This window comes from Oxyura jamaicensis, chromosome 3 (assembly GCF_011077185.1).
Source record: "Oxyura jamaicensis isolate SHBP4307 breed ruddy duck chromosome 3, BPBGC_Ojam_1.0, whole genome shotgun sequence".
Lineage (NCBI taxonomy): Eukaryota > Metazoa > Chordata > Aves > Anseriformes > Anatidae > Oxyura > Oxyura jamaicensis.
This window is the reverse complement of record NC_048895.1, coordinates 13,746,297-13,759,116: the sequence shown is the minus strand read 5'-3', so window position 1 is coordinate 13,759,116 and position 12,820 is coordinate 13,746,297. Positions and strand designations below refer to the sequence as shown.

The following is a 12,820-nucleotide window of genomic DNA, read 5'->3' as shown; positions in this document are numbered from 1 at the left end:
CATATATATATATATATATATATATAATTAAGGAAATATTATTATTAATTAAACAATTCAACTAAAGGGAAAAAGGGAAAGGGGAAGAGGGAGGGGGAAAGGGAATAACTAAACAAAACAAGTAAAGGCTATGTGGAAGTGCAGAGGAAAGAAATTACTCTCTACTTCCCACAAATGAGCGATGCTTGACCACGTCCTTGAAGCAGGGCCTCAACGCACGTAGCCGGTGTTCGGGAGGAGGACAGACGTTTTCACAACGAGAGCCCACCCCTCCCCTCTTCTTCCTTTTTTCACCTTTTATTGCTGAGTGTGACATCAGATGGTATGGAATATCCCTTTGGTTGGTTTAGGTCAGCTGCCCTGGTGATGTTTCTTTCTCACTTTTTGCCCACCCCCTAGGAGGGTCAGAGAGAGTCCTGATGCTGTGCCAGCACTTCTCAGCAGCAGACACAACACTGGTGTGATACCACTGCTGTTCTAGCTCCAAGTGCAGAGCGCAGCACTGTATGGGCTGCTGCAGGGAAAGTTAACGTCCCAGCCAGACCCAGTACAGGGTTTTATTTTCATTTGCTGTAACAGTGACCACTTTGCAGTGACCATGCAGGTTGTATGTTTTCCTGGTTGTACATTTTCTAACTAGAATTAATATTCAAGTAGCTGATTTTTTTTTTTCCTCCTTAGACCTCAAGAGAATTCCTTGCAAGTATTACTGCTTTTAGTTACAAAGTAAGGGCTTGTTTACTGGTAGTCTCAGCTAGCATGGACTATCTTGATTCAGAAACTTGTAATTAAGCTGTTAAATCAGAAGTTGCATTCTTACTCAGCCTCCTCAGGAAGCTTTCTTAATTTATTGAAGTTAATCCCTAACCCCGCTCCATCCCCCCTTCCCTTCCCCCAAAAAATATATTAAGGGCTTCCTAGAAAAAATGATATTTATACTTCTGAGGAAATAGAATACTCAGAGACCTTTGTATCCATTCTCATAGTAACTTCAGCGATCTGCAGCTTGACCCGTTTGTAGGCTTTTCCATTATGATTCTTTATAAAGGTCTGTTCAGCAAGCAATTGAAGTCTAAGCATAGAAATGCTGTCTGCTGCATAAAGGAATTGGGAAAATCAAAAGAAATGCGATATTATGAAAGACCTAATAATACAAGCTGTGAACAGAGACCCTTTTTCTTTTCTTTCTCAGCACAGGCTAGAAAGAATACTGGTCAGAGGGATTCAGTTTGGTTTTGTGCTCCTTGTGATAGAACTATTTAAGCATGATTCTACTGCACAGTAGCTTTGACCAAGCTATCTCTAGAAGCAACCAAACCATCTCAGTGCAGCATAGAAATTGGATCAATTAGCCCTTCCAAGGGGGTCCCATCTGATACCGTGGTACTGCTTCATATATAGTAAGATCACTCACAACAAAGACATGGATGACTGAGAACCAGCATTATTGTGCCTTGTTCCTCTCCCTAGAAGTTTGGAAAATGCTCTAATAAGTAATCCTAATTCTTTTCCTCAAGTGAAGTGCTTAACAATCTTGGCCAGAAGAGCCTTTGAGTTGGTCAGAATTGGTCTTTACAAAATGAGAGCAAGAATTCCACTCTACTGCTACTTCTTAAGGGGTGCACTACAAAATAAAGTGTTGCAAGAAAAAAAAAAATCCCCCTTGGTTTAGCTGAGTCAGTGATCGCTGTTTATGGGGAAACACAGTATAGAGAAGGCTGAAGTAGCTTGTGTGTTATGGTTACAAACTTTATAAACTTTACAGGTTTTTTATTAAAAAGGCAACTGAAAGAAAACAAAACTGAAATTTGCATAAACATTTGTGTGCCTTTGAGGTCCTTCTAATACATCTCTTGGATGGACAGGGTCAATGTGTTTGGATCTTGTGTAGTACATATGGAATAAATCCAAGGTGCAGGGCGGCTTGGCCTTTTATTTCTTACAAAATCATTTATTGTACATCATCTCTTAAGCCTGAGAAATTGTTACACTGATGTTTGTAATACATACGTTCTTTGTGCTAGTGATATGGCTGCACGTTAACAGTGCTGACCTCCTGCCGCCTTGTTTCTGCCGTTTTTATGACTCATGTTGTACACGGTACGTACATTTCTTTCATGAGTTCAGTTACACAAGGCCAGGCGAGGGTGACAAGTACATATTAGTACTTCAATGAAGTCGCACAGCTAGGCCTTTATATGTGGCACAGTACTGAATATATAACACTAAGCAATATAACATTGTTAAAGCAAGGGGAGACATTTTGTAACATGCTGGTATTTTCTCTTGTCACTTTTCTGAAATTTCTAAGGGCTAGCAGATACTCTATCAAGAGGTAGGAATACGAGATGTATTGGTGACAGAGTATAGGAAACTGCATTTGCATTGTTATATGAAGTAAAAAAAAAAAAACAACTTTTCAATACATATTTAGAGCATCTACCTCCTGGATGTAATAATCTCCTTTTATTATGAGCTCACGAGATCTCTCTGATGGGATGTGAGAGCTTTATTAAGACGGCCGTATTTCCAGTTAGGTGGTTTTGTACAACTTCATCTGTTTGAAAGACTGAAGTCCAGATGTGCTTCTCAAGCAGACCTTAACTGCTCTTTGGAGGGGGAAAAAAGGAATGTGTGTGTAGAGGAAGGTGTGGCTCTCGAGCAGAACATGTTGCTCTGAAAAGTTCTGCCTACCTTTTCTTTGAAAAGTTTTTTTCATGAGCATTAACATGTCATTAAAAGCTTACTGTATGTGTCGAATGATCGAATCAAAGTTGCCCAGGCGGTTTCTTTTTTTAATTTTCTGATCTATTGTGTGATTTTACAACATTAATACATTACCGATGAGCTCTGTGTGTATAAGAGTATCGCCTTTTCTTGTGCAGGAGTTAGAAAGTGATTGAGAACTCAGTATATGGATCCTTATTTTGGATTAGACTCTGTGACACATGGAACCACACAGCCCCTGCTGACACAACAGAAACATTAAAAGACCAAAAAGAAGCTAAACCCACTGATTGGAAATAAAATGATTTTAACTCAAGCTGTCTTGACACTGTTGGACCACAGTGTTTAAAAAAAAAAAAAAAAAGAATGGCTCTCACATTCTCTTACTTGTTCCGTATGGTCAGTTGATGCCCCATTCTGAGCTGCCTGCAGATACTCAGACTGCTGTGAAAGCTCTTCATCACCATCACTACCACAGTTCAGCTAGTAAATATGAGTACGTCTGAGTGTCCAGAGAAGATCAGGTAGCAGTTTGGAAACTGACAGTCTGTTTTTTCCTTTGTTCTTTAGGCATGTACTTTTTACAAATGTGCTCTTCTGTTTGTAAAACCTGTCTTATATTCTCTGTTTTACTAATATAAACCCAGTCTCCTTTGCTTCTTGGAGTTGGAGCTGCCATTTGTATAGACGTACTTGATATGTCTGTCAGATTGCCTTTTTTCTTCCTTCCCTTCTTTCCTTTTAAGCAGAAGACCCTGTTAGATGAAGCAGCCACCTTTATGTGTTGTTTGGAACAAGCATAGAACAAGTACAAAAAAGAGTTAACTCAAGCCTTATTTGTCTTTTTTTTTTTCCCCTCTGCTTTCTCAGGCTGCTGCCTAGTGTATTTCTCAGTAATAAAATGACTTTTTTCTGTCTTTCAGGTTTTGCATTGGGGAAAGCAGGTGACAGGATGAATGCTTTACGAAAAGTATGTTGATTAAAAGCAAGTACAAAATAATTTGTACTGACATTTGTTTTAAGCAATCTTAAATAAGTCCACATATGTGATTTATCCATCTTGATACGTATAATGAGGTCGTCCTGCACTGACATTCTGTTAATATACACTTTTTCTTCCTACTCCCTCTTCTATCCCTCTTTGCTTGTTTGTTTCCATTACCTGCACAGCGTGCAATCTGCTTACACAGCTAGCATGTAGGAATTTTTCTCTTCCACATGCATTATGACCTTATTAAGGTTCCTTTAGACTTGAAAATATTATTTATCCATTTACATTAATCTAGTTTGCTTTAATGCTCAGCTAAGCTACCAAAGTAGCAATGCTAAAATACACAGTTAAAGTCATTACTATACTGAGTAATCTTTTGAAATGTTCAATCTACTAGGAGAAAACAGTTCTTTAAATAGAACATTTTCATTTCTGTAAAGTAAAAGGATTAAATGAGACAAACCTGCTTCCTAGGTTTTCTTTCTTGCTTTTTTTTTTCTATCTAGTTAACTGAACAATAATGCATTTCAAGTACTTTGCAGAAAGGTTCAAGGATAAACTGTTTTCTTATTTTTATTTGCTAGGCCAAGAACAAAGCAATACGCAGCTTACATTATATAGAGCAGTATCAGAACCACACAAGTAAGTAGTATGATTTTTTTTGACTCTAACTTTCAACAAGCACTGAATACACTAATAAGAACTGGCTGCAACTAGTTGTAGAGTGTAAAAAGATATTAACTAAAACATTTCTGGTTTGATGCATTATATTATTACTCTTTGTGCATTATTTTGTTTCTTTAGCATGTTGTATGAAATCTTAGCCCCAGAATAACTAGACAGCAGTACACAGTCTGCCAATCCCTGTGTAAAATAAATGAGAGTTACCTGCAATGAATACTCAGTTTGCTCTTTTCTTTCACTCAGGTTTGTATCAAAAGCTGTAGGAAGGTACATAATGAAAAGTGTTGTTAAGATGAAAATATTAAGTTGAGAGATTTATCTCCCTTCTATTCTCCTGCCTCCACCACATTTAAAATTTGGTTACTTAATGCATATTATTTCAGGCTTTTTAAAAAGGTGTAGCAGTAGTAGCAAGCCCAGGAGGAGGATGTGAGCTCGAGGTGTCCATGGTGTGTTCCATAGTAGCTTTTTGCTAATCCAATTTAATAACATGCAGATCCGTCTGATGTCAGATGTGGTACTAGTATACCAAATAGTTACCTTCTGGAAAAATTGTGAAAGTCAGTGACACGTATTTAACCAAGTCACTGCATAAATAAAATCTCAGTATAATCAAACTTCATCTTACAAATAAGAACTGTAGTTATCCTTTTGAGTCTATTCCGTGACCATTAATATTTCACTCTAATAGGCTGGGGGGTTGATTAGAGACTGGTAGTGTTTCCGCCATGCTTTCCATTCTGCTCAACGTAGAGGTCTTCTCTGAGCCGTCCTGACTGTACTGCAAGAAATCTGTGCAGAGACCAACTCATTGAATCAGATGTGTACAACAACAACCACCAGAGCAAATGAGTTCTGGGTTCCTTTTGAAGCAAAGAGAAGCAGCAAGACCAGAATGGCAAATTTCTGTATAGAAATACTAAGAAAACCGAAGTCTGTGGGGGAGATCTTAGATTAAAAGCTGAATTATTAGAAAAATCTAAAAAAGGGTTAAATTACATTGCTAGTGGAATGTGGATCATTGGAGGCATGTGAACCCTTCATATTTTTCCAGTGTAGCTTGTTTTTGTATGCAATAATGAAGTATTCACAGATGTGTAAACATTCCTAACCTACTACAGAACTTTACCTAGATAAACGCTCCTTTTCAAAGAACTCAGGAGAGGAAAACTACCTACCTCTTCACAGTTCTAAAAAAGAAAGATACTCCTTATGTGTGCTGAGCCAAAGCTACTCTGGAGGGAAGAATTTAACTAATGCTTTTCTTTTCTGCCCCCTCCAGTTTACCATGACATTACTGTGAAATTTAAAAGAACAACCATCCGCATGAAGAAGCAAAACAAAGGTAATTAAAACTACTTGGAAATTCAGAAGTTCTATTAATTGCTGACAGGTACTTATTTCATGAATTTAAACTTGGTGCAGTGTTTATTTTCTTCAGAGATGTATCATTTGGTGCTAGTCTACCATGTATTAAATGGTGAAGATGACCGATTGGTTTTCATTAAAAATACCTGCTGTTGACTGCGTGGCTTTTTGTGCATCAGGGTTTCTCCCTCATACCAGTACGGGTGTGAGCTCTTACCATGGCTTGCTTTCACCCTTCCTGCTTCTCTTTGAAGTTAAAAAATAAACATGCTTTCAGTCTACAGTGGTAGTAAATGTCTGTCAACAGTTGTGAAGCATGGCAACTCAGCATGTCTGGTGTCAACAGTTCTGCACAAGGGAAGATGGGCACCTCCGTCAAGGCTTCCCTAAGCAATATACTGTAACATGATTTATAATATGTAGAGATGAGGAAGGTGTACTTGCCCACAGACAGGTTTCTGTCCTTGCTATTGCTTGTCCTCCCAAAAAATGAAACCTGACTGCAACAGTGCAGATTTTATCTGGGGAAGTTCTGCTGTATTATCGGACAGGAAATTGAGAGAGGGCCATGGCTGCACCCCCCTAAAAGCTTTGGTCAAAAGAGATGCACGGGTCACCATATATTGTCTCTCCGTGTTGTGTGTTGTGTCTGATAGCTTTTCATAGCTGATACTTAGCTGATAGGTCAGCTGAATGCTGACCTTTTGAAGAGATGTTGCTTACTCTCTACTAATCCTTTCCTCACCTTCAATGCTGTTGCAATGTATGCCTGGCCAGCCGTTGACAATGATGGAGATGCATCCAGAGCAGCCTTTTAAGCTTTTAAGTCATGTTTTTCAGGACTGCAATATAAGAAGTCTTACATGAAATAGTTTGGGGAGCTAAAGGTTAGCCTACTTCTAATGGACTGCAGTTTTCAGCATGACCCAATTTACCTTCTAGGTTATTTCTGTTTCGAAGACCTGTAATGGCAGTACAAGGTCATTTCTTTGCATGAATATTTGAGTTAAATCTTTATGTACAAAGGTTTCATCGGTCTTACTTAACCTACCTTTGCTTTCAGGATGGATAAAGCAGCTATGTCATAGAAAACAGATGTAGCTTGCTGCTGAGTGCCCTTAATTGGTCTTCTAATTTTAATATACAACAGCAAACAAATTCAACTACATAGCTAGTTGTTTGTAAATCACTTCAGATTCATTATGATGAGACCTAAATGGCAAGATCATTTAATGATTAACTCATAATAAGTCAGAACCAGCATAATTTTCCAGTCAGAATGCTGTCATTGTGTTCACCTACTTAATTCATCAATTCTGTAGCCTTTTGAGCAAGCTGAAGCACTGACACTTTGGACATACCCTTTGATTTTTGCGTATCTGGTATTATTGTTCTGCACTGTCACATTAGTAATGTGAGAAGATGATAATGTTCAGAGTTATGTATTTTGAAAGCATCTAAAAGTGCTATGAACCTTCAACAATTTTTATTAGATGACACTATTTTAGTTCTGGGCTGAGGGTTCTTTAATCAGTGTGACAGTAATGTGATAGCACAAGCTTCAAAAAATCTTTACAAGTCAACAGGTAGAGTCAGACTGTCTTATTTGCATTTCTGCATTTCTTTTTGTGTTTAAGGAGCTCTCAAGGTTGTAAAATAAGTAATTTCATAGTATTGTAGAATTAGAATGGTTTGGGTTGGAAGCAACCTTAAAGATTGTATTTAATTCCAACCCCCCTGCCTTGGGCAGGGACCCCTCCCACCACACCAGGTTGCCCAAAGCCCCATCTAGCCTGGCCTCGAGCACCTCCAGGGATGGGACATCCACAGTTTCTCTGCGCAACCTGTTCCAGTGCCTCACCACCCTGATAGTAAAGAATTTCTTCCCAATGTCTAATCTAAGTCTACCATCTTTTAGTTTAAAGCCATTACCACTTGTCCCATCACTACATGCCCTGATGAAGAGTTCCTCCCCAGCTTTCCTGCAGGCCCCCTTTAGGTACTGGAAGGCTGCTATAGCATCTCCCTGGAGCCTTCTCTTCTTCAGGCTGAACAACCCCAACTCCCTCAGCCTGTCAGTGCACCTCTGAGGGTTTTGAAGCCCAGCACTGATATCCTGTAGCTGTAGTTAATGTCTGAAAAAAAATAGTTATTCGTAGTTTTCACATTAGACCATCTTCTGTAAGATTCCTTCTACTTGCTGATGACGTTACAGCTGTATAGTTACGTATGCTGAAACCTCTTGCTTTGTGCAATTTCCGCTGGCAAGTTGTTATATTCAGTTTATTCTTGTTCCTCTACTTAGGACACAGGCAGCAATCTCAACAAACGATAACTACAAAGCCCAATGTTTTCAGAGAAAAGATAAAGTCGCTGTTATACTTAATATCCCTTACTTTATTCCTAATTCCTGCTAAATGGAGAAATGCCTCATCACATAGTGAAGATGATGTTAAACAAGTGAAAATCCGAGTTAAGAGTTCTATAATACGAACATCTCAATGTGAGCTTAACTTGGAGTAGTCCCTTAGTGTGGATTTAAAGTGGGTATTCTCGTTCTCACTAACTCATGTTAATGGCTACCAAGAAAAGCTTGATTGTCTATAACAGCTCGTATTAGTTAGGAGCACTGCATTTTAAATGCTTTTCTTGATAACCTTCGCATGAAAAATCAGTGTGAGAAAACTTGTTGTGTCTAAATGACCTTATTCTCTTACGTAGGCCTCACTGAATTAAACCACAGTAACGCAGCTGGAGTGCCAGAGGCGAGTTAAAAAATGTCAGAGCACAACTTTTTTTCTTGTTTCCACAGTTGGGGTTTTCAGTTGGAACCTTTTGCTTTTGCGTTTGGAATAATTTTTGTTCAGTGACTGATGGACTAATTCACTGCCTTCTGAGTTTCATGCATTAACAATCTGCAGAAACCTGATTGAATCGAGGTGGGAGAAAAGCAACGATGCAAAACACCAGAAGGAAAATGCTTTAAGTCACTGAAAATGAAGCTTTGACAAACGGCCTTTCAGAGATCATTGACGTGTAATTGTGTCGAAAACTTGACTTTGTATTGTAGCACAGAAAATGGTGTTTTCTCAAAAGGCAGAACAAATGGCTTTGGATGGTTATGATTTCTCTTCCGATTACGGGTTAAAAGAAAAAAAGGCAATATTGGTGCAGTAAAACATGCAGCACTGGAATCAATTTTTTTTTTCCTCATTTACTCCACAGCAAAACTGTTCTGCAGAGTGGATTGATCAATAACCTGGCTTTTCAGCTTCTAAGTAAAATACATTAGAACTATCATAAAGCGATTTATGAAGATTAATAGAGCTAGGCCACATGAAACCAGTCTCTTGGGGAACAAGAGAACGGAATTGGATGCCTCAATAAATAACCCCTTCATTAAAGTCTGGCAAGTGTAAGAAAGCATTTGCAGTTAATGCTAATGCACTACAATTATACATTTGAGCTAATATAACACTCTCAACTGGAGATGGATGCGAAGGAGACGCAAAGCTCTGTTGTGTTTGTGGGTCTGGGGGTATGTTTGCCTCTCCCTCCCACTCACCTACACATCCAAGTTGTCACTGTTACTGGGTTTTGTAATTTGTGAGTGAAGCATGCTGGTTGTCTTGAGCTGTGACTTCACGGTTGGAAACCAGTTTAAATCCATATTGTAGACGTGAACCAGGACTTTAAAGTCAGGTTTGCCGTCATTAGGACTTAGCAAAGCTGTCATCCAGCGCTTGTCCAGTTGGAATCGCAAAGGAAGCAGTTGTGAACTATTGCAGGTATTGCTTCTTAGAAGAGACAGTCTTGGTGGGAATCCGTTTAGATCCTCAACCCTTGTGATGGATTCATTTTAATACGCTTTTAAGTAACTTTCTTGCCTTGCTTCTCTGCAGATTTTTTTCTCGGTTTTGGGAAGTACTAAAGTGTTCTTTATCTGCTAAGTGGGAGAAAGAAATTACCTTTGTTTGGTGAATGTTCCTGGGGGTGGTGGGAAAGTTGTCTGTTTGCAGAAGACTCTTCTAAAACTGCCAGTGGCACTTCTAAAAAATAATACCCAAACCTGTGGTATTAAACAGTTCTTGAGGATGCAGTTTTTATATTTTGAGTGTATAGGTGGTGACACTTTTGTTCAGTTTTGCAATATGTTAAGTGGAATATATTTAGGGCAAAAAGAACATGATCTTTATTTTAGCATGCCTGCAAAGATTGGGAAGAATGGTCTTTCCAGAATGGTTTTATCATTGTTAAGGTATATTTATGTGTCCTAGTATAATAGGTAACAAACATAACTAAGAGAAGGTCTTAGTTCTCTGTTTTTCCTAAGCTTAGTCACATGTTCACAGATAATCACATAATGTTAATTTTACTTTTTTTCCTCCAGGTTATGGTCTTCGTTGCCACCGAGCTATTATCACCATCTGCAAACTAATTGGCATTGAAGACATGTATGCTAAGGTTACTGGATCCAAAAACTTGATTAACATTACCAGAGCTCTCTTCAAAGGACTGACACAACAGGTAGATTACGCTCTCAGTCGTTCTGTTCATTAGATCAGAGGACAGAATGGGATTTATATTGTAATAGTTTGCAGTCAAGCATTTTATATTCTAGGCTTAAAACAAAGTACTCTTCCCAAGAGCAAACAAAATCAGCATGTAAGTAATTCTTGTGCAGTTGTATGAAGTTGTCCGGTCAGGAGCATTCCACAGCCAAGTGCCTCCAGGACACATCTGAATTTCTGGGTTTCATTTGTGGTATTTTTGGTGGCATTGGAATAAGCATGGGCAGAGGAAATTGTGGCCTTGCTTAGGTTGCTGATGCTTGTTTGTCTGCATACTAAGTTTCCATTGCCAAAGGGTTGAATGTCACAGCTGCTTCAGTCTCTAGTATAATTAAGATATCTGAAGTAAATCAGGGAGGTGGTCTCGTTTCCTGAAAGTTAATGATCACAGTGGAGATGTTTCTGTCTGAGCCCTGTCTGTAGCTGATGGAGAGATCCGGCATGTGGCATTTCATCTGACTTCCTCTGAACACCAGCCTTAGGATAAGTTGGTCCTTCGTAAATTCCTGGTTATCTCTTTGGTTGTAGAGTCTTTGTAGAAGTGGGGATTTTGCTGCTTACGGTCCCAGTATTCCACTGCAGAGCTATAGCTGTCAAATTTGTCACCCTGTTCTAGCCAGCTTTTTAGTTTAGCCTCAGAAGGGCTAAAGTAAAAGGCTGACCATGTTCTTTGCCTACTGAGATGGTTACAGATGCTCATCAGTGTGAGAGGATACCCAGACTTGAAGATTTCTATCATACGTTTTCTATGCTTTGTCTCTGAGAAGTCTTCCACAGAAAAAACAGAAGAAGGGCCTGCTGCAAAGATCATCGATCTGGGAGATGTGTAATTGATAATATTTTCTCTGCTGCCCTGAGTGTGAAAAATCTCCTGTTCCCAGTAAATTTTTATTCTATAAAATCTGAGTGTTAAAGTTTGTTTGCAAGGAAAGGGTAGTATTGAAGATAACGGTGAATTCATATGATTGTATTAGCTGAAACTACCTGTCAGGGCAGTAACAAGCACTTCACTGACTTCACTGTTGTCAAAGTAGAATTTATACAGAGATATAAAACATGTAGTGCACGATACGAACATGCCAATGCGCATTCTCATTAGCAGGATGCACCTCTTCTGACCAGCTCCTTTCCGGAAGCAAGTTCCTCTAGGATGACATTGTAATGCTGGTATATCAGCAATCTAGCTACCGGTATCCCTGCTGCTTATTATCTCATTTGAAAACCATAAGGATGGGCATAATGAGTCCTTTATTTATGCACCGTTGAAAATGTTTATTAATAAATGTTGTTTTTTTCTACCCCATACACCCTGTAGAGCTTGGCCTCAAGTAAACCAATATTGTGCATCATTGCTCCTGAAGTTGTCTTAGAGATTATTTAAACTAGGATCAGTCAGAAGCAGGAAACAAAACAGCCTTTCCTCTAATGTTTATTAGCCTGAGACTTCTTTTAATCATCTGTTTTCTTTCCTGCTCCTTGTCTGCCCCCAGGAGACTCACCAACAGTTAGCAAACCAGAAGAACCTCTACGTTGTGGAGTTCCGGGAGGAGCAGGGCCCACTGCCCATCGTTGTGGCGCTGCCTGAGGGGACCGTCCGTGAGGATCCTGAGCCCGAAGATGATGTTCCAGACACTAAGTTGGAGTGGAGCGAGGTGAAAAAAGCTCAGGGAATGAAGAAATCACCATGGACAAATGTCAGGCAGAGAGTATGGTGAAAGATACAGCACATCTTTCCCTGCTGCTCAGAGATGCAGCTATGAAAGTCCAGCCCAAATGGGTGGGTTGTCTAAGCTTACATTTCAGAGGAGGGCACCGGTAGGTCTCAGACCATTCCTGTTGCTGCTCCCATGGCTACCATTCAGTAACACTGTTTGCTTTCCCACAACTCTTGCCACCACTGTCCAGCTAAGGACATTCGGGAGGAAACAGCCAGTGGACATGACTTTTACTTCAAGCATGCATTTACTTGATTCCTGAAGGTGATGTGTCATGAATAGATCCTGGAGTTTCCTTCACAAACCCTTGGGAAACTACTGAAAATATGAGATTGTGGAAGCAATAAAGAATCCTCAGAATGAGTTTGGTGTGGGTTAGTGTCTTATTTGCAAAATGCTGGAGTATGGGAGACCTTGAAGCAAGCAGCAGTAGCCAGAGTCGGTATGCGCTCCATCTCTCTCCATAGGCTTGCTCAGAGTGGTGGGGCAACTGAAATCAGAAGGTAGAAGGTATGTGGCTTAGAGGAGGCGGTCAAGGCGATGGTGGGCAACAACGGGATCTATGCAGAGACTGGTCATGCAAGTAGGAGAGTTCCCCAATTGAAGCAGAGCCGAAGTATCTGAGGACAAGCAACTGTGAGAAAAATCTCAAATTTTCTTCAGACAGGATCTTCTATGAAGCTATTTTATTTGTGATTGCAATGGTGGGCTTCCTGCCAATTAGGAGCACGTTATATTAAACAAATCACCTTTTATTCCCTACT

General features: G+C 39.6%; 1 protein-coding gene across 1 annotated transcript in view; it reads left to right on the top strand.

The window, feature by feature from the left end:
* MRPS5 (mitochondrial ribosomal protein S5) overlaps positions 1 to 12,419 on the top strand; it is a 46,345-nt gene extending 33,926 nt beyond the window's left edge. The window contains exons 7-11 of the mRNA XM_035321872.1: positions 3,651 to 3,697; positions 4,303 to 4,360; positions 5,685 to 5,747; positions 10,161 to 10,297; positions 11,832 to 12,419. Of these exons, the coding sequence (XP_035177763.1) occupies positions 3,651 to 3,697; positions 4,303 to 4,360; positions 5,685 to 5,747; positions 10,161 to 10,297; positions 11,832 to 12,056 (530 nt within the window). The 3' untranslated portion in view covers positions 12,057 to 12,419. The remainder of the gene's footprint in view (positions 1 to 3,650; positions 3,698 to 4,302; positions 4,361 to 5,684; positions 5,748 to 10,160; positions 10,298 to 11,831) is intronic.
* The last annotated feature ends 401 nt before the right edge of the window (positions 12,420 to 12,820 follow it).